The sequence below is a fragment of the Camelus bactrianus genome, chromosome 32 (assembly GCF_048773025.1).
Source record: "Camelus bactrianus isolate YW-2024 breed Bactrian camel chromosome 32, ASM4877302v1, whole genome shotgun sequence".
Classification (NCBI taxonomy): Eukaryota; Metazoa; Chordata; class Mammalia; order Artiodactyla; family Camelidae; genus Camelus; species Camelus bactrianus.
The window spans coordinates 23301565-23326956 of NC_133570.1; the positions used below are offsets into that span (position 1 = coordinate 23301565).

Genomic DNA, 25392 nt, shown 5'->3' on the forward strand with positions numbered 1-25392 from the left:
TTACACTTACAAAAGAAATCGCCCACCCTCTGCCCCATCCCCCCAAAACAGTCTCTTTTTACAAACATTTAAAAATTAAAAGCAAATGAAGATAGACAAGTTAATTTCGGTACAATTATTTTTCAATGTAGCTGTCATAATTAGAGTTTAAATTTCCTACAAGTGACCAATGTCCAAGTGACTTATAGGGAAATCCTGATTATTGGCCAAAAGGAAAATTCCATATTACAAGTTAGTAAACTCTAGTACAAAAATAGTCCGTGTGTTGGAACAGCCTTTCCTCTTACATAGGTCTCGGGGGGCATGCTGACCGCGCAGTGTGCCTCTGTCCCAGGGTTCTCGCCCTCACGATGGCTCACTTGTCACAGCGGAAGCAGCACGCACCCAACACCGGCGGGGCTCACGGCCACCCCAGGCCATGCCGAGCGGGCAGACTGGGAGCGCCTCACGGGCCCCAGGGGCGCAGAGCAGAGCGCCAGCCCCAGCCATGCACTGCTTCCTGGAGGCAGCCGCTTCGCGGGCAGAGCTGTGCCTGCAGAGGGATCTATGGGCCCAGGGCCCAGGGCGGCACCGGTGCAGGACAGCCTGCCTCCTGCCGGCATCTCCTCACCCACGGTAGCCCGACGAGGAGGGGTGGTCCTGCCCCTGCGGCAACTGGGGCGGCTCTGGCGGGCTATTTGTCCCTCAGGATGTCCAGCTGCTCCTGACACTCGGTGAACAGGCGCTGGAAGCGGAGATTCTGCCCGATGACTGGCAGCAGCTCCTTCAGCAGCTCCCTCTTCCGCAGACCCTGTGGACATGGGGGACAGCTGAGTGCAAGTGACAGCGAGGACACCTAGACTGCAGGCCAACAAAGACCCGCTTGCTGCCTGCCCCCCAGCATCCGGAGACACGAGCTGGATGAGAACTGCTCTCTGTGTTGGGAGGCGTGGGATAGCCACCAGCGGAGTGGGGCACGTGGAGCGCAGCAGGGGACGCAGCACCAGGACAGGGACCCAGGTAGGCTCTGCTCTCTGGGTCCCCTCAGTCTGTTGGCACAGCCACCGCTGGCCTTTGGCTGCACTGGTTGGTGCCAAAGTAGCTTGGCCTCCCAGAGCAGGCTGGAAGAAGGGCAGCAGGCAGAGGGACAGGCAGATGGCCATCCCGGACGGGCCTCTCCCTCACAGGGCTGCTCTCCGGGGGTGAGGAGGTGCCTGGGCGGCAGTGCTGGGGCCTCTGCCCCCGGCTCCTGCCGACACCTCCTCCACCCCTGGAGCACAGGCAGCGTGCACCACCGGGCGGCGTCTCCCCGCACAGACCCCGAGGAGCACAGCTGCTGCAAAGGGAAAACCGCCAACACTGGGCACCGCGGGGAGGGCCGGGGTACTGCAGCAGGTGTGCTGACAAGGTGATAGATGTGGGAAGAACTGAGTGTAGGCAGTAAGTCTGAGTAGCACAGGGGCTGAAGGAGAGGGATTCACAGGAGACGGGACACTGCCCAAGACCAAGTCAGGGTGAGGTCAGGCGGAGGAGCAGCCCACACTCAGGCCAGGAGAAAGCAGACGGGCCCGACATCTCCGCAACAGGTCCCCAGGACACTGTGAAAGGAGAGAAGACATAATGCGGGCAAGGTTCCCATAATTAAAGAAGGACCAAGGGCCTTAGGGTGAAAGGCCTCACCAAGTGCCGATGCGGTAAAGTGCAGAAAGGCTGATAACCAGACACTTTAGAATGAAATAGTCAGAATTTTCAGATATAAGAGACAAATACTGAAAATTTTTGAAGAACAAGAGCATATGACCTACAAAAGCAGACATGACAAAATTCACAACAAAGTGGTGTTTTGAATATACTAGAAAAAAACCTCATTACCTACTTTTTAATCCAGCTGAAGAATTATTCACATAAAAGGCTATAACAAACAACGTCCCTAGGCTGCAAGACCTCAGAAGGTTTGCCACAGGAAAGGTCCACCCTGAAAACGTCTGAGGGAAATACTGTAAGTGAGAAGAAATGAATCCAGACAATGTTAGAGGAGGTGTGGAGAGCAATGAGACCAAGTCTCTTGCTAAAGTTGATGGTGGTCTTAAAAAAAATAAGGAAATGAAAAACATAAATGGTTTGAACTCGACGATGAAAAAACAGACCATCAGATGAGATAAAACAAAAGTCAGCCATATGATGTTGGCACGAAACACAAACACGTAACAGAAAGGCTGAACGTTACAGATGGAGAAAGATATGTTAGTAAATAATAAAAAAAGAGAAAGCCAGTATTTTATAATTATCAGAGAAAGCAGCCTTTGAGACAAAATCCATCTTGGGAGAAAGAGTCAGAAGAGAGGACAGAGCGGCCCTCACAGCGAGGTGTCCATGTAAGTCAGTCAGTGAGGGCCAGCAAGGCACAGCCTCCGGGTTCCGGTGACTCAGCCTGCACGCTCAGCAAGCGTGACCTCCTGGACGTGCGCAGACAGGGCGGGGCGCCCGCGGCTGGAGGACGCGCTCTTCCCTGGCCTACACGAGGACGGGAGAAGCTGCTCTAACAGCAGAACCCAACAGAGCAGCAGGCGTCGCGGGGATCATGGGCTGGCATGGGCCACAGTCAGCCGGCCGTCTGTTTTAACAGGAGGAAAACAGGAAGCAGCTCCTGTTAGAGAACCTGAAAGAATTGCAGCCAGTGACCCTGGTGTCCAACCAAGTCTGTGGGGAGGGAGGAAGGCAGGAAAAAGATGACTGACTGAGAACATTCGATAGAGAAGAGGAATAAAGACAAAAGCCAGTTTTTGGAAGAGACTAAAAAGACACAGCTCTTGCAAGATTCATCAAGAAAGGGCAACAGCAAGTGTGAACAGACCTGTAACTAGCAAGGAGCCTGGACCAGCAACCAGACACAGCCCAACAAAGAAAAGCCTAGGACCGACCAGATGGCTTCGCCGGTGAATTTTATCAAACATTTGAAGAACAATTAACAACAATACTCCACGTACTCTTTCTAAAGAGCTGAAGAGGAGAGTGCATGTTCAGATTCATTCTACGAGGCCAGCATTACCCTGATGTCAAAGCCAGACAAAGACACCAAGAAAAGAAAACAGACCAATGTCCCTTGTGAACATTGATGCAAAAATCCTGAACCAAATACTAGGGAACAGAAATTAAAAGCAAATTGAAACCAGTTTGTGATTTATTCCTGGAATGCAAGAGTGATTCAAGAAACTAAAATCAATCAATGTACTACACCACATTAATAGAATGAAGGAAAAAAAAAACACAGATCATCTCAATCAATGCAGAAAAAGCATTTGACAAAATTCAACACCCTTTTACTACTGACACTCTTAAGAAACTGGTAATAGAAGGAAATTATCTCAATAAAAATTAAGGCCATATGTGAAAAGCCCACAGCTAGCATCATTCTCAATGGTGAAAGACTGAAAGCTTTTGCTCTAAGGTCAGGAACGAGGCAAGGATGCCTTGTTTTGACCACTTCCATTCAACATAGTACTAAAGAGCCCTAGACAAAGCAATGAGCAACAAAAAGAAATAAAAGGCACCCAAATTGGAAAAGAAGTAGTAAACATATCTGTTTGTAGACAACAGAATTTTATACATAAAAAACCCTAATGATTCCACCAAAAAAAAAAAGTTTGAATAAATGAATTTAGTAAATTTGCAGAATATGAAATCAACACACACAAATCAGTTGGATTTTTATATACTAACAACGAACAATCTGAAAAAGAATAAAGAAAATAATTTCACAAGTGGAAAAAAATAGTCTCCCAGAAAAAATGAAGTCTGCCTTCCATCCTCCTCCTTTGAACTGGACATGAAAGCCACCTTATGACCGTGAAGGGAATGGCCAAGAGGATCACAGAGATGGAGGCCACCTCTCACCTCCAAAGGACCCGCTCTGGAGGACAAACCAGAACCACTTCAGCCACCGTTAGGGGACATCACGCACCTGCAGCTGAGAGCGTCTGTCATGGGTACTGGGATGTGAGCGGACCAATGACTGCAGGTAGTCTATCTACAGAAGGGGGATGCAGGCAGGGCCACAACGCTGTGCTCCCGGGAAGGTGGCCACAGGCTCTCTGGGAAAAGCCCTGCTGAGGGGTCCCACTTGGTGTTGGCATTAACAGCAGCAGCAGGAGGGAGCGGGAGGGTGAATGGCCGAGAACTGGTGGCTTGTCTGTGCCTTGTCCCCTGCGCCCCCTCCGTGTGCGCAGCTCTGGCAAACGTCTTGGCCTAAGGCTCCCCGAGTGGCAGCTGGGACTCAAGAGTGAAACCCCACAACCTGGCTGGGGGATGCTCTGCGGGGCACATGCCTACCTCCTGCTCATCGAGCAGATGGCATGTCAGGCTGCCCGGAGGGGAGGTGTGCTTGGAAACAGCTCCATCACTGCAGGTGATTCAGAACCACCCTTCCCAGTGAGGATGGGGGGACAAAGCTGGACAAAAGGAGGCAAATCGTAGAGAGCCAATGTGCTGGGATGAAGGGCGGGGCCAGGGTGTGGGGGAGGGAGACATGCGGAGAGACACCTTTGCCTTGGGAGCAAGCACTAACACGAGAGAGACCAAGTGACCTTGTCAGGCTTGAGAGCTGGCGGGGGGTGGGGTGGGGTGGGGGTGGTGCAAAGCAGGGCCCTGAGGCCCATGAAAAGTGGGGGTCCTTTCTTGGTGCTGGTATCCCAAAGGGATGCACCCTAGAAGAAGTGTGAACTGGCAGTAAACCAGTCTCTGCACCAGCTGGTGCTCAGTGTGGAAGGTTCCCAGGCAGCCAGGAAACCTCCCTCCCTGAACTGGGCGGAAGAGACCCTGTAGCGCTGGGGCCTTAAGAGCTGGCACGGCAGCAAATACAAGTGTGCCGTGGACACGGTGACGTCCCCTGAGGCTCAAGCCGCTCCCACAAGTAGTTTTTCTAACACCACGTCCAGCAGACAGGTGAAAATAACCAGGCCACAAGGAGATAAGATCACACGAATAAGAACTGGCAGAAACATTTACAGGCAAAGGGCTCCTGATACTAAGCCATCAGACACAACTTTAAAATAAAACAACTAAGTTTACTGTGCTCAAAGGAAAAAAAATTGGGGGGGGGAATTAAAACTGTAAAAATTGATACAGCCGATTTTAAAAAGGGAGGTCATGGCATCTCTCTGATGATGAAAAAAAAGAAAGGGAAGACAGAATCAGAGAAGAACCAAGTCCACAGAATGACAGATACTGAACCTTCAAAGCACTAAGGGAGGACCCAAAAGAATTCAAGCAACAGAAATCAGATTTGCTACAGGTTTTAGCAACAGCAGCAAACACTGAAAGTCTGTGGCACAACACCTTCAACTGTCCAAAGGGAACTGGCTTGAACTTAGGATGCTATGAACCAACCAAATAAAGATCTATTGCATTAAAACAGAAATGGAATAACAATTCCGGAGTCCAAGGACACACCATGGCCTTCAGCATTCTCCCAGGACTAAGTGCCAGTCCTTCCGGCCTCATCTGTCTTACCTGTCCTCCCATGGCCTTTGCTCAGCTGTTCCTTTTACACTGCAGGCCTCACACCTCAGGGCCTTTGTACCTGCTGTTCCCTCTGCCGGACGTTCATCCCCAGATACCTGCCCACACCTCTGCTCAATCCAGCTGGACATCCGTGATCGCCCAACATAACACTTGCTCGTGTGCTGCAGCCCCTGCCCTCTTCCCGCCCCACACGGTAGCTGTACCTGCTCCCCTCAGGAAGCGGGGCCCCAGGCCTAGACCTCTCCCAGCAGCTGCTCAAGGACCAAATGGAGCTGTGGTGCCACCCCTGGATCCACCCCCACAACTGGCTTCTTTAACACGTCAACCACCACACCCGTGTCCCCAAATGTGAGCCAGAAATCCCATCTGTGAGGCTTCATTACATTCCTTATTCTTGTCTCTCACTGCTCCACCGCCACCCACCCACTCCTGTTGGTTCTGTTTCCAAAATGTACCTTGAATTGGTTTCTCTTCCCCCTTCCATGGCCACCACATGGACCCAAGTCACCTTCAGCCACTGCCAGGACCACCACAAACCAAGTCCTGACCCTCCTGCAGCGTCAGTTCACGTCACCTCTGTGCAAACTCCTCCAGAAGCTCCCGCCACCCTGGACTACACTGCCAGGTCCTCCCAAGGCCCCTGCCCTCCTACTTCAGGTCACACCTCCCTTGGGTCGATGATGTTCCAGCCACAGCAGCCTCTGCATCTGCTGTCACCTCTACCAAGGGCTGCCTAGGTCTCTCCTTGGTTTCATCTGGAAAGCCCTCCTCCCTGGAGGCAGGTGGAGGGCAGTGGGAGCTGTTGGAGGAGTGGGGAGCCCTCCCCGCCCCCCAGCACACCTGTCTTGCTGCTCTGCTCAGCAGAAGCCCCCGTCGACAGCTATCCTATTGACTGAACTGCTTCCGTGCTGAGGCTGGGGCCCATGGCAGAGCTGCAAAGCTAACGGGGAAGGGTTTCAAAGCACTCGGGCAGCCTGCTACATCTCCACCTGCACTTCCCAAGAGAGAATTCTTGTGGCAAGAAGGAAAGGAGCACCTACCACCACTGTGGACTCCCACTGGCTTCCAGTGGAGCAGTGAACCGGACCCAGTAAGTCCTTGCATATTTCTCGGAGTCGGTATTCAAACCCTAATTACAGGAACAAACAAAATAAAAACAAAACAGAAATAGGAACACATTACAAAAAAGAAATAAAACACCAAGGACATGCTACGCTGCACAACACAGAATGAACAAATGCTGTCTCTGCTGCCTGTGTCTCAGTTTAGGGCGCCGAGGCCTGGAGGACAGGTTCTCACCACTCACCCCGCTCCCCAACCACACATGTAGTGGCGCAAGGGCAGGTAAGAGTGGCAGTGGGGACAGGCCCCAGGGGATGGACAGTGCGGGGCGCTGTGGCAGGAGAGGAGGGCAGCAGGGTCTGTCTGGGAGAAGGCATCTTGGCAGGAGGTGGAATGGAAGAGCAGGGTGAGGGGGCAGCCCCCAGAGAAGAGGTGGCGGGGGAAGGGGAGTTTGCACCCAGAAGGGGGCTTGGGCTACGGGCACTGCCAGGGCAGAGCCTGGGGTCTGTTGGCACTGGGGCAGCTGAGGCCCAGAGGATGGATAAATCACCCCAAGGTGAGGGTGGAGAAGGATGGTTGAAGATGGACCTGAGGACTTCGGGACGAGAGCAGGGCCTCCCTTCCAAGCCTGAGAACTCCTTCTCTGGCAGAGGACGCCAGGGATGGCGGGGAAGAGAACCCCTGCATGGACCTGGGGTAGATGTGTGAAGAGGAGGTGACCTCACATCGTGCAGCCCAGATGACACCCAGGATGAAGCAAACCGGCGGAAGTGGAGGCAAAGTTTCCCCGGGAAAGCGGAGGAGGCCTGGACGTGGCCGAGTCTGCACCGAACTCATCCCTGGGCTCCGTGGAGGAGGAGGTCTGGCCACCTGACTCGTGAGCTCTCGGAGTCACACCCTTAGGAGTTTGGCACGTTTTTCTCTGGCTGTTCTATACTTAATTTGTTTTCTTTAAACCGTAAAACAGGGAAGGTGTCGACAGCACAGCCTGAAGGCAGGAAAGGCTGTGGGGGGCCTGCTCTGTGCCCAGGCCAGAGGCTGCATGGAGACACAGGGGAGCTGGGGAGGCCCTGGAGGCCAAGCCCAAGTGGAAGACGGCTGGTAAGGCCAGACCCCAAGCGGGCCTCAAAGCGGGATGAGAGGCCGCAGGTCACCCCCGAGAACAGGACGGCCACCTCCTCCAACACCTTGCTTCCTGCTGACCAGCAGAGGAGGTGGGGGTGCGGGTGGGAGGGATACCGGGAGGCGGCACAGGGGCTAAGAGCGCCGGCAGGGAAAGCATGGCTGGGGGCCATGGTGCAATGCCAGACACAGGCTGACTCTTCCAGGCCAGGAGGGGCTCAGAGGAGGGAGAGGCACAGGCCTGGATGTGGGCAGAAGGCGCCGTCCACTGATGCTGCCAGGGGTAACGGGCGCAAGCTGAGCTCACGCCTGTGCCTTCTGGGAGGGTTTTCCACGTACCCTCTTCTCCTACCCCCTTCTGCTGCCAAGCCTCCTGTCTTCAGGGGCTACCCCTCTTGGCCCCAGTGGGGCTGGATGCTTGCTGAGCTGCCCACTTTGCTGACGGGGGTGGGAGGCCAGGGCTCCTGGGGGTGACCGTGGGAGACCAGGGGTGGGAGCACAGAGACCTGGGTTATGCACCTCGGCCGGACTCATGGGCCTTCAGGAGGGTCGTGCCGGGGCAGGGACTGAGCCGTGCCGGGAGGGTAGAGGGGCGCTGGGAACCTCACCTTCGTTCACGAGGTACCGTGCGTAGAGCAGAAGCCAGTGGCGGTACTCATGGCTGGACTGCAGGGTGAGCGCCGCGGCGACCTGGCTCTCCAGGTAGGCCAGGGTGGTCTCCTGCTGCACCACGTGAGGCACGGAGAAGAGTCGGGCCGCCTGCCGCCCCGAACTGCAGAGGACAGCAGAGCACAGGTCACATGGCCGCCACCATGTACCTGGCACCAGCAGGAAGCCAGCAGCAGGGCAGGCATCAGACTCCAACCCCGGCCCAACTGAGCTGGAGCCCCACCTCTGGGCCTCCTGGCCGCTCTGCTCCCCATCTAGCCCCTGGGGGGATAGGCCAGCAGCCCACTCCCCGACCCAAGACACCACCCAACATGAGGATAGAGGACCTGCAGACCCACAGACTGCCACCTGGGCCCCCAAGTGAGAGGCTGGCGCCCAGCATCCTAGACAGCGCCCGACACTTGGTGCCTCTGGGGTGCCCGTGCAGAGGGCCACTGGGCCCCGAAGATGGGCAGTCTGAGGCGGGCCTGGGTGGGGCTGTGTGCACAACCTGTACCCCTTGCTTGGGTCACCTACGTGGAGGCGCGTCCCTGGACTGTGGCTAAGGGTCCTGAGCACAGCATGGCGTCCTGGGGGTGCAGGCTGCTCCTGAAGTCTGCACACTGGGCCAGGGAGTCCTGCTTGTCGGAAACCAGGTTCCTGGGTGGGGCAGAGAAAGTGCAGAGCTCAAGAGAACCAGGAGTTCCAACAGAGGAGGCTGAGCACCCCCACGTGCCCACCTCAGGGCTCCCTAGGGCAGCATTCTCGATCAGGACTCTAATGACACTGCAGGGCACTGACGCTGCTGCCGCGACCACTCGGGCCAGGCTTGGGTCCTGGGGCCGGGACCGTGCAAGGGGATGTTCTTCCCTGAGCTCCCCTGGCAGCCCAGCCGTCAGACCTGCACTTTCTCTGGCCCCTCACGTCTCTGTTGAGAAAACATTCTTCACGTGGTTTACAGACAGCCTGGTGCCTTTGTGCAAGCGTCCAAGATGCAGAGTCAGCATTCCCCTTCCTAAATAACCAGCTTGTTTCCATTATACCAATCACATATAATACACGGCACTTTATAGCTGGCAAGAGCAGGGAGTGGGGATTTTTAGTTTCCTAGCCCAAGAAAAAGATCTTAGTGTGAGGATAAACTTCTGTCTGGCAGCTCTTAACAGAAAAGGGCTGGAGAGGGACAAGCTTGCGCCTGGAGGACCACAGGTACACCCTTCTGGGTCTGAGTGAGGGTCTCTGACGTGTAGAGATTTCCTAAACACAGAAAAGGGCCCCACATTCCAAAATGAGCAGAAACACGGTGCAGACACTCAGATCACCACAGACATGGTGAGTGACATTGCCCCCGGCTCCTCCTGAGCTACAGAACTTGACCAGGGCTGGCGGGACTGCCGTGAAGCTGACCCGCTGATGGCTGAGGAGGCTGGGCTGGGAGCATCTACTGAGAACCATGACAGCCTTCCGATGCCTATTCCACAGAGGGACCCGGAGAACATGCAAGGAAGGGAGGCCCCCACCATGCAGGGTCTGAGGTGAAGGGGCTGCGGGCCAGCTGCCGGCGGGGAGGGGCGTGGGCTGCACTGGTGGGTTTGAGCTCGGCCTCCTCCAGCAGACAGGGCCCGGGGCTGTCACTGCCGGTCCACTCCAGGGCCCAGCTCCCAGGAGGAGAGGCCAGGCAAGGGCCTCTGCTCGCTGCTCTGGGCTCCAGTTGAGACAGACACCCCATGGGGCAGGGCCAGGGCGGCAGGCTTACCACGTAGACAGTGACGGATTGAAGCAGTAGGCCTTCCCATCGGACAGGTTCATCACAGGGATCCCGTGCTGCGTCAGCAAGATCTGTGACACCGTCATATCACTCCCTGGGGAGACACCCGCAAGTGGGTTTCATGGCGTCATCCCCGGCTTGAGCTTGCACGCATGGGGGGCAGGAGGGTGTCTGAGCTGCTGCTCCGCTCTGCCAGCTGAGCTCACTGCCACCCTCTCCTCCCAAGCCTGCCCCAGGGCCTGGCTTCCACCTTGCTGAGTGGGGCCCTTCGCGCCAGACCTGGACTTGGGCTGCCCTGCCCCCGGCTCACCTGCCAAGATGGAGTGCAGAGACTCCTCCTTCACCACCACCACCTGCCTGTGAACATCCCTAGGAGGGAGACAGGGCTAGGGTGAGGGTGCACCAGAGCGGGCCTCTGAGCTCAGACCCCACCGCATGGGCCCTGGGCCAGTCCCTGCCTGGCCTCCCCCAAGAGGGGCTCTGGCCACAAGTGGCTTCCACACCCCCAGGCCTCTGCGCGAGTCCAGGGCAGAGCCCAGAGCCATGGGCTCGGCCCCAAAGCCACACTGACTCAGGAGCAGCAAGGCCCTAAGATCCCATTTCTGAGGTGGGCACATGCGATCAGGCCCTGTGACCTCATGTGGTTTGCTCCTGTAGGGACAGTGCCGGGCAGGCCGCCCACCCCCACTTCTGCCACCCACAAGCAACGGCCAGGCACTCTGGGCCTCCTTGGTGTTAAGACCCCCAGGCGCGTCCCCGCAGCGAGGGGGACCTGCGCAGCCCCCTCTGCCTGCCTGGAGCCTCTCACCAGACAGACAGCGTGGCCGCAGCAGTGAGCGCCATGACGTAGGAGCCGGTGCAGTGCAGAGTGGAGATCGGGGACGGCAGGAGGATGGGAGGGAGCAGGCGGCGACCGCAAGCGGAGAACACGGACAGCGTCCTCTTTTCACAGGCCACACACACCACGTCACTGAGGGCAGACAGGGGACACTGTCATGGGGGTTGGGGCTGGGACAACCCCGAAGGGGTCAAGCTTCCCTCTGCCAGGACCTGCCCGGGGGACCCCCGCTGGGATGCTCACCTTTCCTGAGCTCAACTGACCCAGTGGGGCGGGCATTCGGAGCACCAGCGCCCCCAACAGAGTGCTGGGTCACACACCTCAGTGCTGGGCGCAGCCACAGCACCCCCTTGACAATCTCCTGCTAAGACTCACCAGGCCAACCCGAGAAGGGCTTGGCTGAGACAGGAAAGTCCCACTGCTGAGCTCAGGAGGCCAAGACCAGGGTGGGAGAGACGGTCACTCACTGAGCAAAGAACGCTCCACTCTGAGTGTGGGTGCCATCAAGGATCCCTGCCTGAGCGACCACCAGGCCCCTTGGGTGTGCCCAGCACAAGCAGGCTGCTGCCTTCCCAGTGGACCCCCGCAAGGCCCCCACCACAGACCCCCAGAAGTGGCAGCAGATGTGCAGACTGCTGGATGGTGCCCAGAGCACTGCTGTTCACTCAGCCGGTGCCTGTGTTCTGTGCGGGCAGCAGTCTCACAGCAAGGTCAGGTAAGGAAGCTCTGCTGGCTGCCTGTCCTCGGGGTGGGAGGCTGTGCCCACACACCTTGGCCCCCAGCTGGGGCGTACCAATGGCCTCAGGACCAGGGACAGGAGTGAGGACAGAAGGGTGGCTCCTTCCTGGTACCACACACTCACTCAAGGCCAAGTCCGCAGACACTTGTGGAAGCGTTTCACACGCAGCCCTGTGATAACTGATTCGGGGTCTAATGGAAACGACCATCTCTGCAAAACCGTCGTGAGAGCATGGAGCACACGGGCCCCACCGGGGCTGTCCACCCCTGGGCTCCAGAGGAAAACGCTTATCCTCTTCCCAGACCGAGGGAACGCATGGCATAGAGGTCCATGGGAAGACACTGGGTGACAAACCACCGAATTAAGATCTCCACTCAGAGGGCAGAATATAGAAAGGGCTGGCCTGGGGACTTGGGGGACAGTCAGAAGTCCGTGCCAACTTCCCTGGATGAAAACCTGGGGTACAGAGAAAAAGCCAGCCCAGGTCAGAGAAAGCCAGGCAGAGTCCAGGCTGGAAACAGGGACCTCGTAGATCTGGCCGGTGTGGGGATCAGAACACGCCCAGGGGAAATCCTGGCTTAGGTGACCATCTAGAACATGGAGGGGACGGTGCCACCTCTGCGGGGCATCGCAAGGACCCAGATGACACGCGCACAACCTCGGCCCGGAGCAAGGCCGGGCGCAGGCCTCCCGTGGGCAGCACCCCTCAGAAGGGCACCTCCCGGGACGGCATGGCTGGGGCAGGCTGGGCAAAGACCCTGCTCTCACCAACTGCCAGCAGCGGTGAGAATCCGGCTGGTGAGCACCGTCTCCCACTCCTTCCCTTCCCGGTTACACTTCAAGCGGCTCAGCTTCAGTCCCCCGACAGCCGTCACGTCGTTCTCCACCTCGATGTACATGGAGGGGTCAGAGCTTACCTGGGAGGGGAAAGCAGACAGAATGTCTTCAGGCAACGCGGGCCCCTCGGATGTGGGCCAAGGATGGGGAAAGGACACGAAGAGGCAGAGTGAACCGGCTGGCTGGCAGGAGGGTGGAGGTGTGGGCGGTCAGAGGAGGCAGGAGGGCCAGAGGTCCCAGCGTACAGCCTGGGGCACTTGGGTAGGGACCATGCTGGGAGCTGGTTCCCACCCTGTACTCTGTGCTGCAGGGCAGAGAATCAGTATCACAGCTGAAGATCCCACAGCCTCCAGATCCCCCACTTCCCCTCATAAGGGAGGAGGCACAGAAGGCAAGCAACGCGTCCAGGGCACATGCACGTGAGCACCCTAGCCTGTGGGGCGAGCGCGGGGAGACACAGGTCTCCTGCCTCCTAACTGAAGGTCTTCAGGGACCTTCAGAACAGTCTGTGTGGGAGCTTGGAGGGAGGTCTGGAAAGCCGAGGCTCGCCAGTTCCCCAGGTGGGCACCTCAACGTGCTCCTTGGGTCCCACGTCACAAGTGTCCCCAGGAGAGCGTGGGGAGATGGGCCCAGGCAGCGCCTGGCTCCACACGGGCTCGGCCTCACACGTTGTGTCCATGGCGCTGATGAACAGGTGCTCTATGCGGAGAACCAGGCGAGCAGTCTGCCTTCATGGCCATGAGCAGATGAGTGGGGGCGGAGGGCCCAGGCACACCTGCAGGCCCCCAGAAGCCAAGAACGGCCCCAAGCAGCACTCAGCAGGGGGTCCCAGATGAGTCCGGGAGGGGGATTTGTGTGACAAGAAGAAGCCAGGTGGCTCCACCCTTAGGCCCAGAAGGACTTGTGGCAGGGAGCCAACCCCTGCCCTCTGGCCCCGCTGAGGACCAGCCTGGGCTGGGGCAGGACACGGCCCACCTGCACATGGGGTCCTGCAAGGATACGAAACTGAGCTGCGGAACAGGACGTGGGTGATGGCGTGCACAGGTGCTGGGCTCAGTGCCCAGAGAGCCTCTTGGCATGAAGGACTATTTGCTCTAGATCTGGGTTTCCAATAAACATGTGGCCACACACTTCGCCCCAGAGCTCAGATGGCCCTGATGACGACCCCATACTGTGCGCTGGGAAGCTGGCACAGACCACTACAGTGCAGCGGGCACTGGGCCCAGGGCGAGTGTGGAGATCGAGCCCCCAGGAGAAGGGATGCCCGGACTGGAGCTTGACAGAGCTGGGCTCCCAGAAGGTGGCAGCAGGGACTCGGAGGGCAGAGCCCTGGAGGAGAGAGAGATGTGTAGGGTGGTGAAGTAAGGCCTAGAGAAGAGGCTAGTCATCTTGCTGAGACCAGGTGGGTGGTTTGATCAGCTCCGACTCGCCCGGAAGGTGGTGGAGGGCGCCTGAAAGCAGCCCTGAGTCTGTGACACTCAGAGTTCACTCCGCATGGTGGTGCAGGCTTGGGAGGGAGGGGGCTCACCTGGAGGGTGAACGCTCTCTGCGGGCCGGGCATGGGCAGCTTCAGCGTGGGCGCTGGTATCGACAGACACACGGTATCCTTCTCTGCGGTCAGGGAAGCGGGGGACTGCAAGGGCAGACATCTGTCCCTGAGCCTCCTGGGAGGCGGGGCCCCTGCCCAGGCCTCTCCACCGACTGTGAGGGCCACACCACAGTGCAAATGGATGCCACCTTGCTGCCCGGGTTACGGAGCAGCAGCTGACCCCAGGGGGCCGCCAAAGGACTCCGGGAGGACTGGGAACTGTCCTGGGGCAGGGGGGCCTCCCTCCTCCCCTCGGGCTTGTGTGGGCTCTGGCTCCGAGTGTGGGAGGTGGGCGGAGGCCGCACCTGGACGGACAGAGACATGGGCATGAGCCGCGCGTCCTTCCGAGGCCGCCCCTTCTTCTTCTTCTCCACCGTCTCCACCTCGAGCTCCAGCTTCCGCTTGGACAGTGAGGAGGGCTTGGCCACGGGGACCTTCTCGTCACTGTCACTGCTGCTCTCCAGGACGTCCCGGGGCCTCGGCTCCTTCGCGAGGCCCTGCTCTTTCAACCTGCACACACACAGGCACCCAGGGCTTTAAAACAGCCCAGACGGTCCTTACTCACCCTCCCAAAGTAATGAATTTAAAACGCAGGAGAGGATGCCTGCTTTCTGCTCTAAGACGCAAAGAGCTCAGAAGCTGTGCTTCTCACCCTCAAAGGTGAGAAGTCAACAAGTCTTGGATCCATCAGAGAAGGCCACGGGGAAAAAGGCCACCCTGAACTCTGGAGACACAGGTGAAGACAGAAACCACAGCTCACCTAGAGCAGAAGCCCCTGGAGCCTAACAGGTAGGCAGGCTTAAAAGTTCCCCAACCCATGGCTGGAGGCTGAGAAGCTGGTTTTCGAGTCAGAACTCCAGGGGGCCAGTGGGAGGAGGGCAGCCAGCCTGCATTAGTTTTGTCTCCAGGAGCGCTCCAGGTGATGTGACTTGAGGGCAGGCGATTACCTGACTGCAGTCAACGCCCCCCCCCGCCCCCCCCCCCCCCCGGGCGGTGCACTAAGAAACTCTTCTGGAGGGACAGGCCAGGACTCGGGCCCAGCAGTGAAGCAGGAGGCTTCATCATGGGATTATAGTGCTTCTCCTCCCCAGTTCTTCGCCTCAGAACCGACGTGTCATCACAACAGTAGGTCACAAGACACAGGCTCTACTTAACAAGGAGTTTCCAGGGAAACTCAAGGAAAAGGAGACAAAAGCAAGGACCTTGGAGGAAATGGGCACCTGAGACACCTAAGGCTGCAGGAGATAGTAACAAGACCCCATTCTTACCCAGGTAAACAAGACCTTTACCCCATAGTTCCTAACACTCACTACATTATGTTCAGCTCTCAACAAAAATTACAAGACATGATAAAAGGCAGAGCAAATCGAACAAAAACCAAAATGAGACACAGCCTCGTAAGACGAAGCAGGATCAGAACCAGAGTCAGACGTGGCAGCAATTTTGGAATTACCAGGCCAGGATTTTTAAATAACTGTGATGAATATGTTAAGGGCTCGAATGGAAACAGTTGGACAGTAAACAAGAACAGATGGGTCTTATAAGCAGACAGGATTTAATAACAATAATGATAATAAAAGCTGAGAATAATAATAATCACAATAACAATTAAGAATTTTTCAAAATGAATGAAAGATACCAAACCACAGATCTGAGTTGCTCAAAGCACAGCAAATAGGGTAAATACCAAAACATCCACACCTGCCTACACATAACATATTCAAACTGCAGAACACTAAAGTCAAGTAGAAAGTCTTGAAAGAAGCAGAGGGAAAAAATGCACTTCACTTATTAAGGGACAGACTGAAAATTACATCAGATTTCTCTTTAGACACTATTCAAGCAAAAAATGAGTGACATGAAATACTTAGTGTTAAAAACAAACACACCCACCAAACTAGAATTCTGTATTCAGTGAAATTATGCCTCAAAGTGAAAGAGAAATAAAGACCTTTTCAGACAACAACAAAATGACGCCAGAGGAAATCTGTTGCCAGCAGACCTGTCTTGCAAGAAATGTTAATAGCAGTTCTTCAGAGAATGAAAATGATGCAGGTCAGAAACTCAGATCTGCATGAGGAAAGTGCTAGAGAAAGCATAAATAAATGTAAACACTTTTATTTTTCCTATTCTTAACTAAAAGGTAACTTCTGTTCAAACTAGTAACAGCAACAATGTATTAGGTTGTTAGAGCTTATGAATAAGTGAAATAAATGAACAGTAGCAATGTTATAAGTCATGGAAGGAAGAAGCTGGGAACACTCTAAGGTACCTGCACTATCCTCAGGCAGTATAACATCATTTGAAAGTGTGTTTAGATGAATTATAAATGTTCACTGAATTATACGGCGACCACTAAAAAAATTTTTTTAAAGTAGTATAGTTGATATGCTGAGAGAGATCATGTAAGAGACACATGACCCTACTCTTTATGATGCTCTTAGATACTGCTGAGAAGAACGTGAGAGAGAAGAGAAAACGGAACTGCACCAAACACACGCACAATTAAAACCAGGAGGCAGGAAAAGAGGAGGTTAAAAAAAGATCCAGTGAACAAGTGCAATGAACAGAAAACCATTATAACATGGTAGATATTAATCCAACTATATCAATATCATTTCAAATATCAATTTCTAAATATACCAATTAAAAGACAGAAGCTGACAAAAAGAGTTAAACTAGACATCATTAACAGAAAAATAGCCGGGAAATGCTCAAATCTTTAGGGATTAAACAACACACTTCTAAAGAACTTTCAAAGAAAAAGTTCAAATATTTAAAAATATATATATGTAAATAGATTTAAATATATTCTAAATATTTTTTAAAATATTGAATTAAATGAAAATGAAACACAATGTCAAAATTTACAGGATACAGTGAAAGCAGTGCTTACAGGGAAATATATTGCAGAGAATGCATAAATTAGACAAAAAGAAAGACCTGAAATAAGGTTCACCTTTAGGAACTAGAAAAAGACGGGCAAGCAGAAGTAAATAAATAATAAAAATTAGAGCAAAAGTCAATGAAATTGCAAAGGGAAGACAACAGAGAAAAATCAGTGAAATAAAAAGCTGGTTCTCTGAAAAGATCAGTAACATGGGTAAATTTACAGTTTACTTCTGAGGCTAATCAGAAATAAGAGAAGACACCAATTATTAACATCAGAAATGAAAGGGGGATTAACAAGATTTACTGTATAGTACAGGGAACTACAGTCACTATCTCATAATCTATAGTGGAAAATAATCTAAAAACATACATGTAACTGAATCACTGTGCTGTACACCTGAAACTAACACAATATTGTAAATCAAGTATACTTTAGTTTAAAAAAAAAGAAAATGAAAAGGGTCTCTCACTACTGATCCCATGGAAAATAAAAATATAAAAAACATTATGAACAACTTTATACCCAAATATTTGATAACTTAGATAAAATGGAACAGTTCTTTGGAAAAAAGAAAAACAAAAAATCACCTAATCTCACATAAGAAACAATCACCTTAACAGACTTGTTATCTACTAAAGAAACTGAAGCAAAAATGGAAAATCTTCCAAGACAGAAAGCACTAGGCCCAGACAGTTTTACTGGTGAATTTTTACCAAATATTTAAGAAAGAAATTATACCAATTCTCTACAGTCTGCTCCAGAAAACAGAAATAGAGGAAATAAATCCTAAGTCCTGTGAGGCCAGCATCACCCTAACACCACAACCAGATCACAAGTTTTCAAGGTCTGTCCCTGTTGTGGCACAGGTAAATACCTTACTCCTTACTGCCAAATACTACTGCAGTGAGTGGATGTACCACCTTTATCAACCGACGGACATCTGGGGTGCTTCCACCTTCCGGCTATTATGAGTAACACTGACACGAAAATTTGTGTACACGCTTTTACGTGAACATATTTTCAGTTCTCTTAGGTGGACACCTAGGTGTGGAATTGCTGGCTCATTCGGAAACTCTACCTGAAGAACTGCCAGACTGTCTCTACACCAGCGAACCACTTTACAACCCCACCAGCAATCGATGGGGGTCCTGATTTCTCCCCACCCCCCAACCCTTCTGATCATGCCTTTCTGACTACAGCCATCACAGTGGGTGTGAAGTCATCATGGTTTTGATTTGCATTTCCCGTTGGCTGAATGTCTTTTTATATGCTTATCAGTCATTTGTGGATCCTCTTTGGAGAAATTTCTATTCAAATCCTTTGTCCATTTAAAAACTGGGTTATTAATATTTTTACTGTTGAGTTGTAAGAGCTCTTTACAGACTGTGGATCCTAGATCTTTTGATATGATTTGCAAATATTTTCTCCCATTTAGTAGGGTGTCCTTTCATTCTGATGACAGGGCTCTCTGAAGCACAAGGTTTACATTTGGATGAAGTCCAGTTTATCTATTTCTTCAGTTGCTTATGGTTTACGTGTTATATCTAAGAAATGGTTGCTAACCCAAGGTCACATCTCTGTTTTCTTCTAAAAGCTTTATAGTTTAGCTTGTACATTTAGTTCTTTAATCCATTCTGAGTTATATTTATACATGGGATAGAATACTAAACTTTCATGTCTCTGACCATCTTATGCACGTTCATTTTACTGTCTCTCTGGGCAATGTCTGATCGGAGGCAGGGAGGTCTACACCTCCTGCTCACGATGTGTCCTGATGTTCATGCGTACACAAGGTTTCTTCCTGTGCTTTGTGCCTCTGGGTCCGAGTCACCTCAGGTAGTGTGTCCACAGTGGGAAGGCTGTTCTGGGGTCAGGGGAGGGTCCCTGCAGGGCATACTGGTGTTTGATTTGCCACTGCCTCTGGGGCGTTAAATAGACTAGAACCTCCCTTTATGCCCCCTTCTTGGTGTGATTTCCAGATCACACAGGTCATGTGACTGAACCCCAGTCCACTCTGGGCAGGCCTGTGGCCATACAGCCTCCGAGGAAGACTGTTTCCAGCCTCAGAGGACAGGCCAAGATTCTAAGCCCTTGGCCACTCACCTGTGCATTCCCTTGGGTTTTCTCTGGGCCCCTCACTGGAGGTGTACATTCTGAAGCAGCTTGACTTTATGTTCGTGTCTTAGTCCCAACCCCTACAGGCTCAGGCCCAAGGCCCTGTCTCTAGTCAGTATGGCCATGAAAAATCAAGTCCACCAGGCCAGTGACCTTCCAGCCCAACACTCACTGCTCTGGTTGTTTTGTTTACTCTTAGATTTTGGCTCCTGGGGACTTGTCTTACTTTCTTGTGAACTTCCTAGTCACATACTTTAGGAATGTTTCACCCAGCATTTCAAAACGTTCAGCAGCAGGAAGCTGCAGATGCTCCACGTTGCTGGAGAGGAAAAGTGCTTGACAGAAAGATGACACGAAACAGCTGGCACTGAAGCAAGTGCGCGCTATGCGGGAGAACTTGGGCCCACAGCAAAGACAGAGCTGACCTGAAGGGGCAGCCCTCCACCCTGGCTTCTGGGGGCTCTTCTCCAAGAGGGGCAAACCCTGCACAGACAAGCAGTTTTGAGGCCAGGGGTGAAGCCCCAGGGACAGCACACTGTGGCTTTAGCTCCAAGACACAGACCACTGCCAAGGCTGGTCTCAGCCCACGCTCCCCCTCACTGGGAACCTGGCTGGCTGTGTGGCACCTGTGGGAGTCCCTGATCTGGCTGAGCCAAATCATCCTGCAGTGGACATGGCTCTGAGACAGCACGTAAAGCCCTGGTCCTGGTGGAGGAAGATGGCCCGGCCACGTTGAACCCTCCAGCCCGCGACTTGCTGGACAGCACAGTGAGCTCTGTCACGGCGGGCTTGGGAGGGGCCTCCCAGGAGGCAGAGCAGCTCTAAGACAACCAAAGAGGCTGCAACACTCAGTTTGGGCACCTCAGGACCACTCCTGCAACTCCATGACCCAGCAAACTACTTCCCACTGACTTGGCAGCTGTGTGCTGAGGGAGGTGTGGAGAACAGAGCCTGCCGGAGCCCAGAGGCCTGACTTCACAAGGACCTGCCCTCCCTCACTTCCACCTCAGCTCCCAACCGCCCTCCTGGTCAGCATCTGAGCCCTCCGCCCTCCAACCAGTTTCCTTCCTCTTCTGGGCAGACTCTGAGCTCCCATTGGACACTGAGCCCACTCAGCGCAGCCTCTGTACCACCTGGCCCTCATGCCTTTGTCCGGGGGCCTTCCCAGCAGCTCCATCCATCTATCTTCTCACTGGGAGCAGCCTTTCCTCTCCTTGGAGCGGCAGCTCCCAAGCACAGGGACGGGGTTCTGCAGCCCTATGGAGGGCAGGCACTGCCCTGCCGGCCCCTGCTGGCCCCTCCCCGGGTCTCCCACACCCCATGCAGCCTCAACCTACCTTTCCACAGCCGTCGGAGTCATGATGGTCAGGGAGGGGGCACCTGGTGTGGCTTTGGACCGCTCTGTGAATCGAGAGTCGAAGGCTTTCATAGGTTCAATCTTGGACGGGGTGGTGAGCACAGACGGTGACAATGCAGCAGGAGTCGAGGTAGCGTTCACACTGGGGGAGGAGGTGGAGGGCGCATCAGCACAGCTGGCGAAGGCCCGGGGCTGGGTGTGGGTGACCCGGAGCCCACCTCCACAATGTGAATATAGCCACTCCACCCCGACCCACTCTGACCACCAGCTTTCCTGCTGGGTCTGACGGGAAGCCCTACAGGGGCCAGAAGCCATGGGGCCTCCTTGGATCACATCCAGGCTGACCACCCTCCCTGCTGCTGGCCCTAGGCTGGGCGCCCACAGGGATTCCAGACAACCCTCTCTTCCTCTCTCAGGACCTGTCCTTCCCCAGACACTCTTCCCCCAGGGGCTCTCCTCCCTAACTGGTCCAGCTGCTCTTTCCTCTTCTCTTTCCTCAAGGGGGAGGTGACACCAGAGCCAGAGGTAGGAGGCCGCGATGAGGCTAGGCCCTGTCTCCGGTCAGCGGCATGTGCCAGGGCGGCTCAGTTTGGGCTGTTTCCTCAGGAGCAGGTCTAAGTGCCCACCCTGCTCCAACTGCTCAGGGGTCTGCTGCTCCCCCAGGTCAGCCTCTATGGGCTCCAGGTGGAGTGCTCCTAGGGGCCTTCCTCTCCCAGCCTAGGCACTCCCTGGGGGTGAGGGCCCAGCAGTCAACCCCCTGCAGACATCTGGGCCTAGCCCAGTGTGTAACCCTGAGCACGTGCTGGGCAAATGCCCCAAGCGCATAGCTCCCGGCTCAGTCCTGCTCACTGGTCCTTTCTGACTTCTAACCTGGCCTCCAGGTGGTGGTCAGTGAAGACTCGGGCTCCCCAAGCAAATGTGCTCTGAACAAGGGGAGTCCTGGCCACCGCACAGCAGCACCCTGCCTGAGACACGGGGGTGGCCACGCTCCCACCAGGGCTGACTGGCCAACGGGGCAGCTGATGTGTCGCTGGCCGGTCCCTACCCTTCGCAGCTGACCCTGGGACTGCATCTCCCCCAGGACTGGAGGTCCTCAGGGCCCGGAGCATCAGACTTACCCGATCAAGGCCTCCCTTCTGAGCAGGCCCTCATCTGAAACCAAGCATCTTTCTTTTAACTGAAGAGGATGAAGCATCCCTGGAAGTGTCCACACCTGCCCTTCCCCCGGGGACAGGAGCAATCCTTGCACCTGCTCACCTGTCCTTACTGACAGCATCGCCCGCAGGCCTGGCGCCCGCTGTTGCCACAGGCTCTGTGGGAGGCTTGGAGGCGCTGAAGGAGACGGGGGTGCTGGAGTCCAGTGGCAGCAGCTGCGGACCACTATGGGAGGTGAGCATGGTGCCCGCCAGGGAGCCCGAGAGCGGGATGCTGTTAAAGAAGGCCGTGGAGAAGTCCCTGTTGCCAAGAAGGAGAGAGGTCAGCCTCGGCCGTCTAGCCCCTCACCGAGCCCTCACACTTTCTAAGCAATGCTTTTTCTGGGTCCACAGGCAGTGTGTTTTCACGGTAGAATGCTCATGCAAGTTACAGAGAAGCAATGAAGAAATTAAAATCACTTCATACACTGTATTTCATTAGACCGAAGAGGAGCTGGTACTCACAAAGCACTAAGAAAGAAAAGGGCTGCTACCAATAACTGTTGGACGCCACTGGTCATCACACACCCCGACCTCCAAGGTGTTCATACGTGCAATTGCACCTCACAGGACACAGGGCAGGCCTCCCTCCTGCCACAGGCAGTGTGGGCATCCCACAATTTACCTAATCAGCCTCCCCCGAGGAAGGAGCGGAGGGCCTCCCAGGTCTCTGTAGCAGATACTGCTGGCCCAGGAGAGGAGCCTGCGGTGTGAGTGCTGAGGGCCCTGGGGTCACTGCCTGGACCACGGCGGTTCCAGCAGGCATGCTCAGAACAGCGTCTGCTTGGGGATGCCAGCTACACATCACCCCACCGCCGGGATACATCCCTAGAAGGGACTGCAGCAGCAAACGGAATGCTCACAGATGATTTTGGATTTCTGGTTCTAGAGGGCCCTCCTCATGAGAGTGCCATCTCTGCACACCCTCTGCAATTGTTACCAAAGTCTTGACATCTGACAATCTGGTAGATGAAAAATGGTACCTTACTACAGCTTTAGTTTATTTTCTGCTGCAAGGCTGACATTTTTTCATCTGGAAACATCTGATTCCCCTTTTTGTGAGCTGTTTGTGGACATCTACCATGTACTGTTCTGTTTCCTTACTGGTCTTTGCTATTGATTTACTGGCTTTAAGGACAACTTTGAAAAGTTCCTACATGAGCAGGAACTATTTTGCCCAGGATGTTGTGTTTTGACCCTCTATCATGTAACTGTCCTTGCCAAAAATGTTATTTTTATGTGGTCTAAATTTTGTAGAAAAGACTTTATCTCTGAGATTATAAAAATGTTCTTCTATGGAATATTCTAAAATTTTGAATAACAAAAAAGTTAAAAAAAAATCACCTCTGAGCTGTACAAAATGTTGTTCTCTGAAAAATTTCTGATCTGTGGAAAATTTTAAGTTGTGAGGTAAGGCTCCAGTTTTGTTTCCTCAGAGTATCACATAGTCCTGACTTCATTTACTGAATTAGATAACAATTCATCACAGGTGCAAAATATTTGAGCCTATTTCTGGCTTTTCCATTGTGTTTCACTGTTTCGTCTGTTCATGCATCAGTACCTTAGTTTTAATTTCTATGTTGTAAGCTTTAATTTCTAGTGGGGCTAGTCTTCCGTGATTTCATCTTCTTCACAAATACTTCTGCTACTTCTGTTTGTTTTCCACATAACTTTGGAATGGGTCTGATTCTGAAAACTCCTGTGGTTGCTGTATTGGCTCAGGTCACATTTACAGGCTGAGAGACAACTGTCACCTTTGTGATATGGAGTCACTCTAGCTAACAAACGGCATGCATTTTTAGTGACTTCTGTGAACTGTCTTCTAGGTCTCTCAATGGAGTAAAGTTTCTTCTTCATAAGGATAACCCCCTTCCTTGTTCCATCAGGTTCTGTATTTCTGGAAGTGACTTCTTCCTTTATATCTTCTAAAAGTGGTTGTGCGAGTTCGTCTCATTATGTCCCGTTACCTGCTTGTCTCCTTTCACTGTCTACGGCAGTCCCCAGCCGATTTTCTTGTAGGTCACATCATCTTTAAAGAATGACACACTTACCACTTCCTTTCTAATTTCTTTCTCTTGACCAACTGTATGAGCCAGAACATCCAGAACAACGTTACATTAATCACAAGAGTAGACGTGTTTAGTTTGTAAATTTAATTTGAAGTAAGATGCTTTATCGAGTTAAGCAAGCATCCATCTACTCCCATTTAACTGAGTTTTAAGTAAGAGTGATTTGGATTTAACAAAAATGCCTCTTGAGCATCTACGGAGATGATCATACAATTCATTTATTTTGATGTATTGATGCGTAGGAGTAAATTCAGTGTCCCAAAATTGTTTGAACCACTTTTTCTGAAATAAATTTTATTTATAGTGTATTAGCATGTTAGCACACTGGAAGGTTCTGTTTGTTTTTATTTTATTCAGGATTTTGTACTAACATTTGGAAATGAGATTGATCAGAAATTTACCCTATCTTTGTCACATTTTCACTGTGAAATTTCAGTATTGTGATCATTTCAACATAAGATTTTGCAAGCTTTCTTTTTCTACGCACTACATATTTCCAATAGTATTAGAATAATCTGTTCCTTAAACATTTGTTAGAATTTTCCCATGAAGCTATCATACCTCATAGTCTGGTGGCTCCTGGCAGATTAAATCTCTGACAGTGTCCTCTATTTCTTCTATAATAATTCACCTGCACAGATTTTCTTCAGTTTTGGTAATTTTTCTTTTCTTCAAAATCATCGACTTTCAAAGTTATTTTAACAGAGTTCAGCAAAAAGTCTTTCATCCTTTTGACCTATTCTTTATCTGTGATCATTTCCCACTTCATTCCATTTTAATTATTTGCACCTTTTCTTTTCTTTCTTGATAGCCAAGCTAATAATTAATTACCTATTCTGTTGCTACTTGTTTTAATCTAGGAATCAGGAGGGCAAAAAAGTCTTTAAGACCAAAAGAATCAAGTTCTGGTGCAGAAACATGTACCCCGTGGCAGAGAGTGGGCTCAAGGCCAGGCAGGAAGCCATCTACCACCTGAGTCCTCAGTCAGGCCTGGAAGGATCCACAGAACCAAAGTGCCACCCTCACCTCCACCAGCTCCACACCATCACCCCCCACAAGCTCTGAGGTGCTTGGGCACAGTAGCACCCTCAGTCTAACTTGGTCCTGATAGAAGGCAGGCCGGTGGCACCACCCCCACAGGTTCACAGTCGGGGAAGCCTTGACCAGGTACAGCCACTCTGTGGAAGGGTTGGGGAGTGGGCTCTGCCCCTCCTAGGCGGGTCTCTGCCCTCCAGGGCCTTGGCGCCTGCACACCTGACATGCACATCACATGACTGCACATCTCCTCGGACCTCTGGGAAGGCTAGGAACAGCTCACGGAGGAACCAGTGCAGAGGGCAGAGGGCTGTGTGTGGTTCCCTGAGCAAACGAGTGAACAGGACGAGTCACCTTGATGTGCAGTTTGTCCCTTTCACACAGGGCCTTATATCATTTAACTCAACATACCTCATTTTGGGGAGAATGACCAATGCAAAGCAAGCCTGACTACAGATGCCAAGACAGTCGCAAACAGCAACCAAGTCCCCGACCCCACCCCTCAGGGAACTCTACCCTTTGCCCAGCAAGTCCGCTCTGGGAAGTGTCCCGAGGGAAGTCACAGGTGTACTGAGATTCTTTCACAATCTGAAAACACTGGACCAGCTACAAGTCCACATGGTGCGTTC

The 25392-nt window shown here is 52.9% G+C and overlaps 1 protein-coding gene across 6 annotated transcripts in view; it reads right to left on the minus strand.

The window, feature by feature from the left end:
* Positions 1 to 534: 534 nt before the first annotated feature.
* HIRA (histone cell cycle regulator) overlaps positions 535 to 25392 on the minus strand; it is a 55759-nt gene continuing 30901 nt past the window's right edge. For all 6 annotated transcript variants that reach the window (XM_074356461.1, XM_074356460.1, XM_074356462.1 and 3 more), the window contains 12 exons: positions 21724 to 21921; positions 20447 to 20608; positions 14407 to 14611; positions 14042 to 14146; positions 12445 to 12593; positions 10908 to 11069; positions 10410 to 10468; positions 10088 to 10193; positions 8869 to 8991; positions 8292 to 8455; positions 6540 to 6628; positions 535 to 790 (listed from right to left, as the gene is read on the minus strand). In XM_074356461.1, the coding sequence (XP_074212562.1) occupies positions 674 to 790; positions 6540 to 6628; positions 8292 to 8455; positions 8869 to 8991; positions 10088 to 10193; positions 10410 to 10468; positions 10908 to 11069; positions 12445 to 12593; positions 14042 to 14146; positions 14407 to 14611; positions 20447 to 20608; positions 21724 to 21921 (1639 nt within the window). In that variant the 3' untranslated portion in view covers positions 535 to 673. The remainder of the gene's footprint in view (positions 791 to 6539; positions 6629 to 8291; positions 8456 to 8868; positions 8992 to 10087; positions 10194 to 10409; positions 10469 to 10907; positions 11070 to 12444; positions 12594 to 14041; positions 14147 to 14406; positions 14612 to 20446; positions 20609 to 21723; positions 21922 to 25392) is intronic.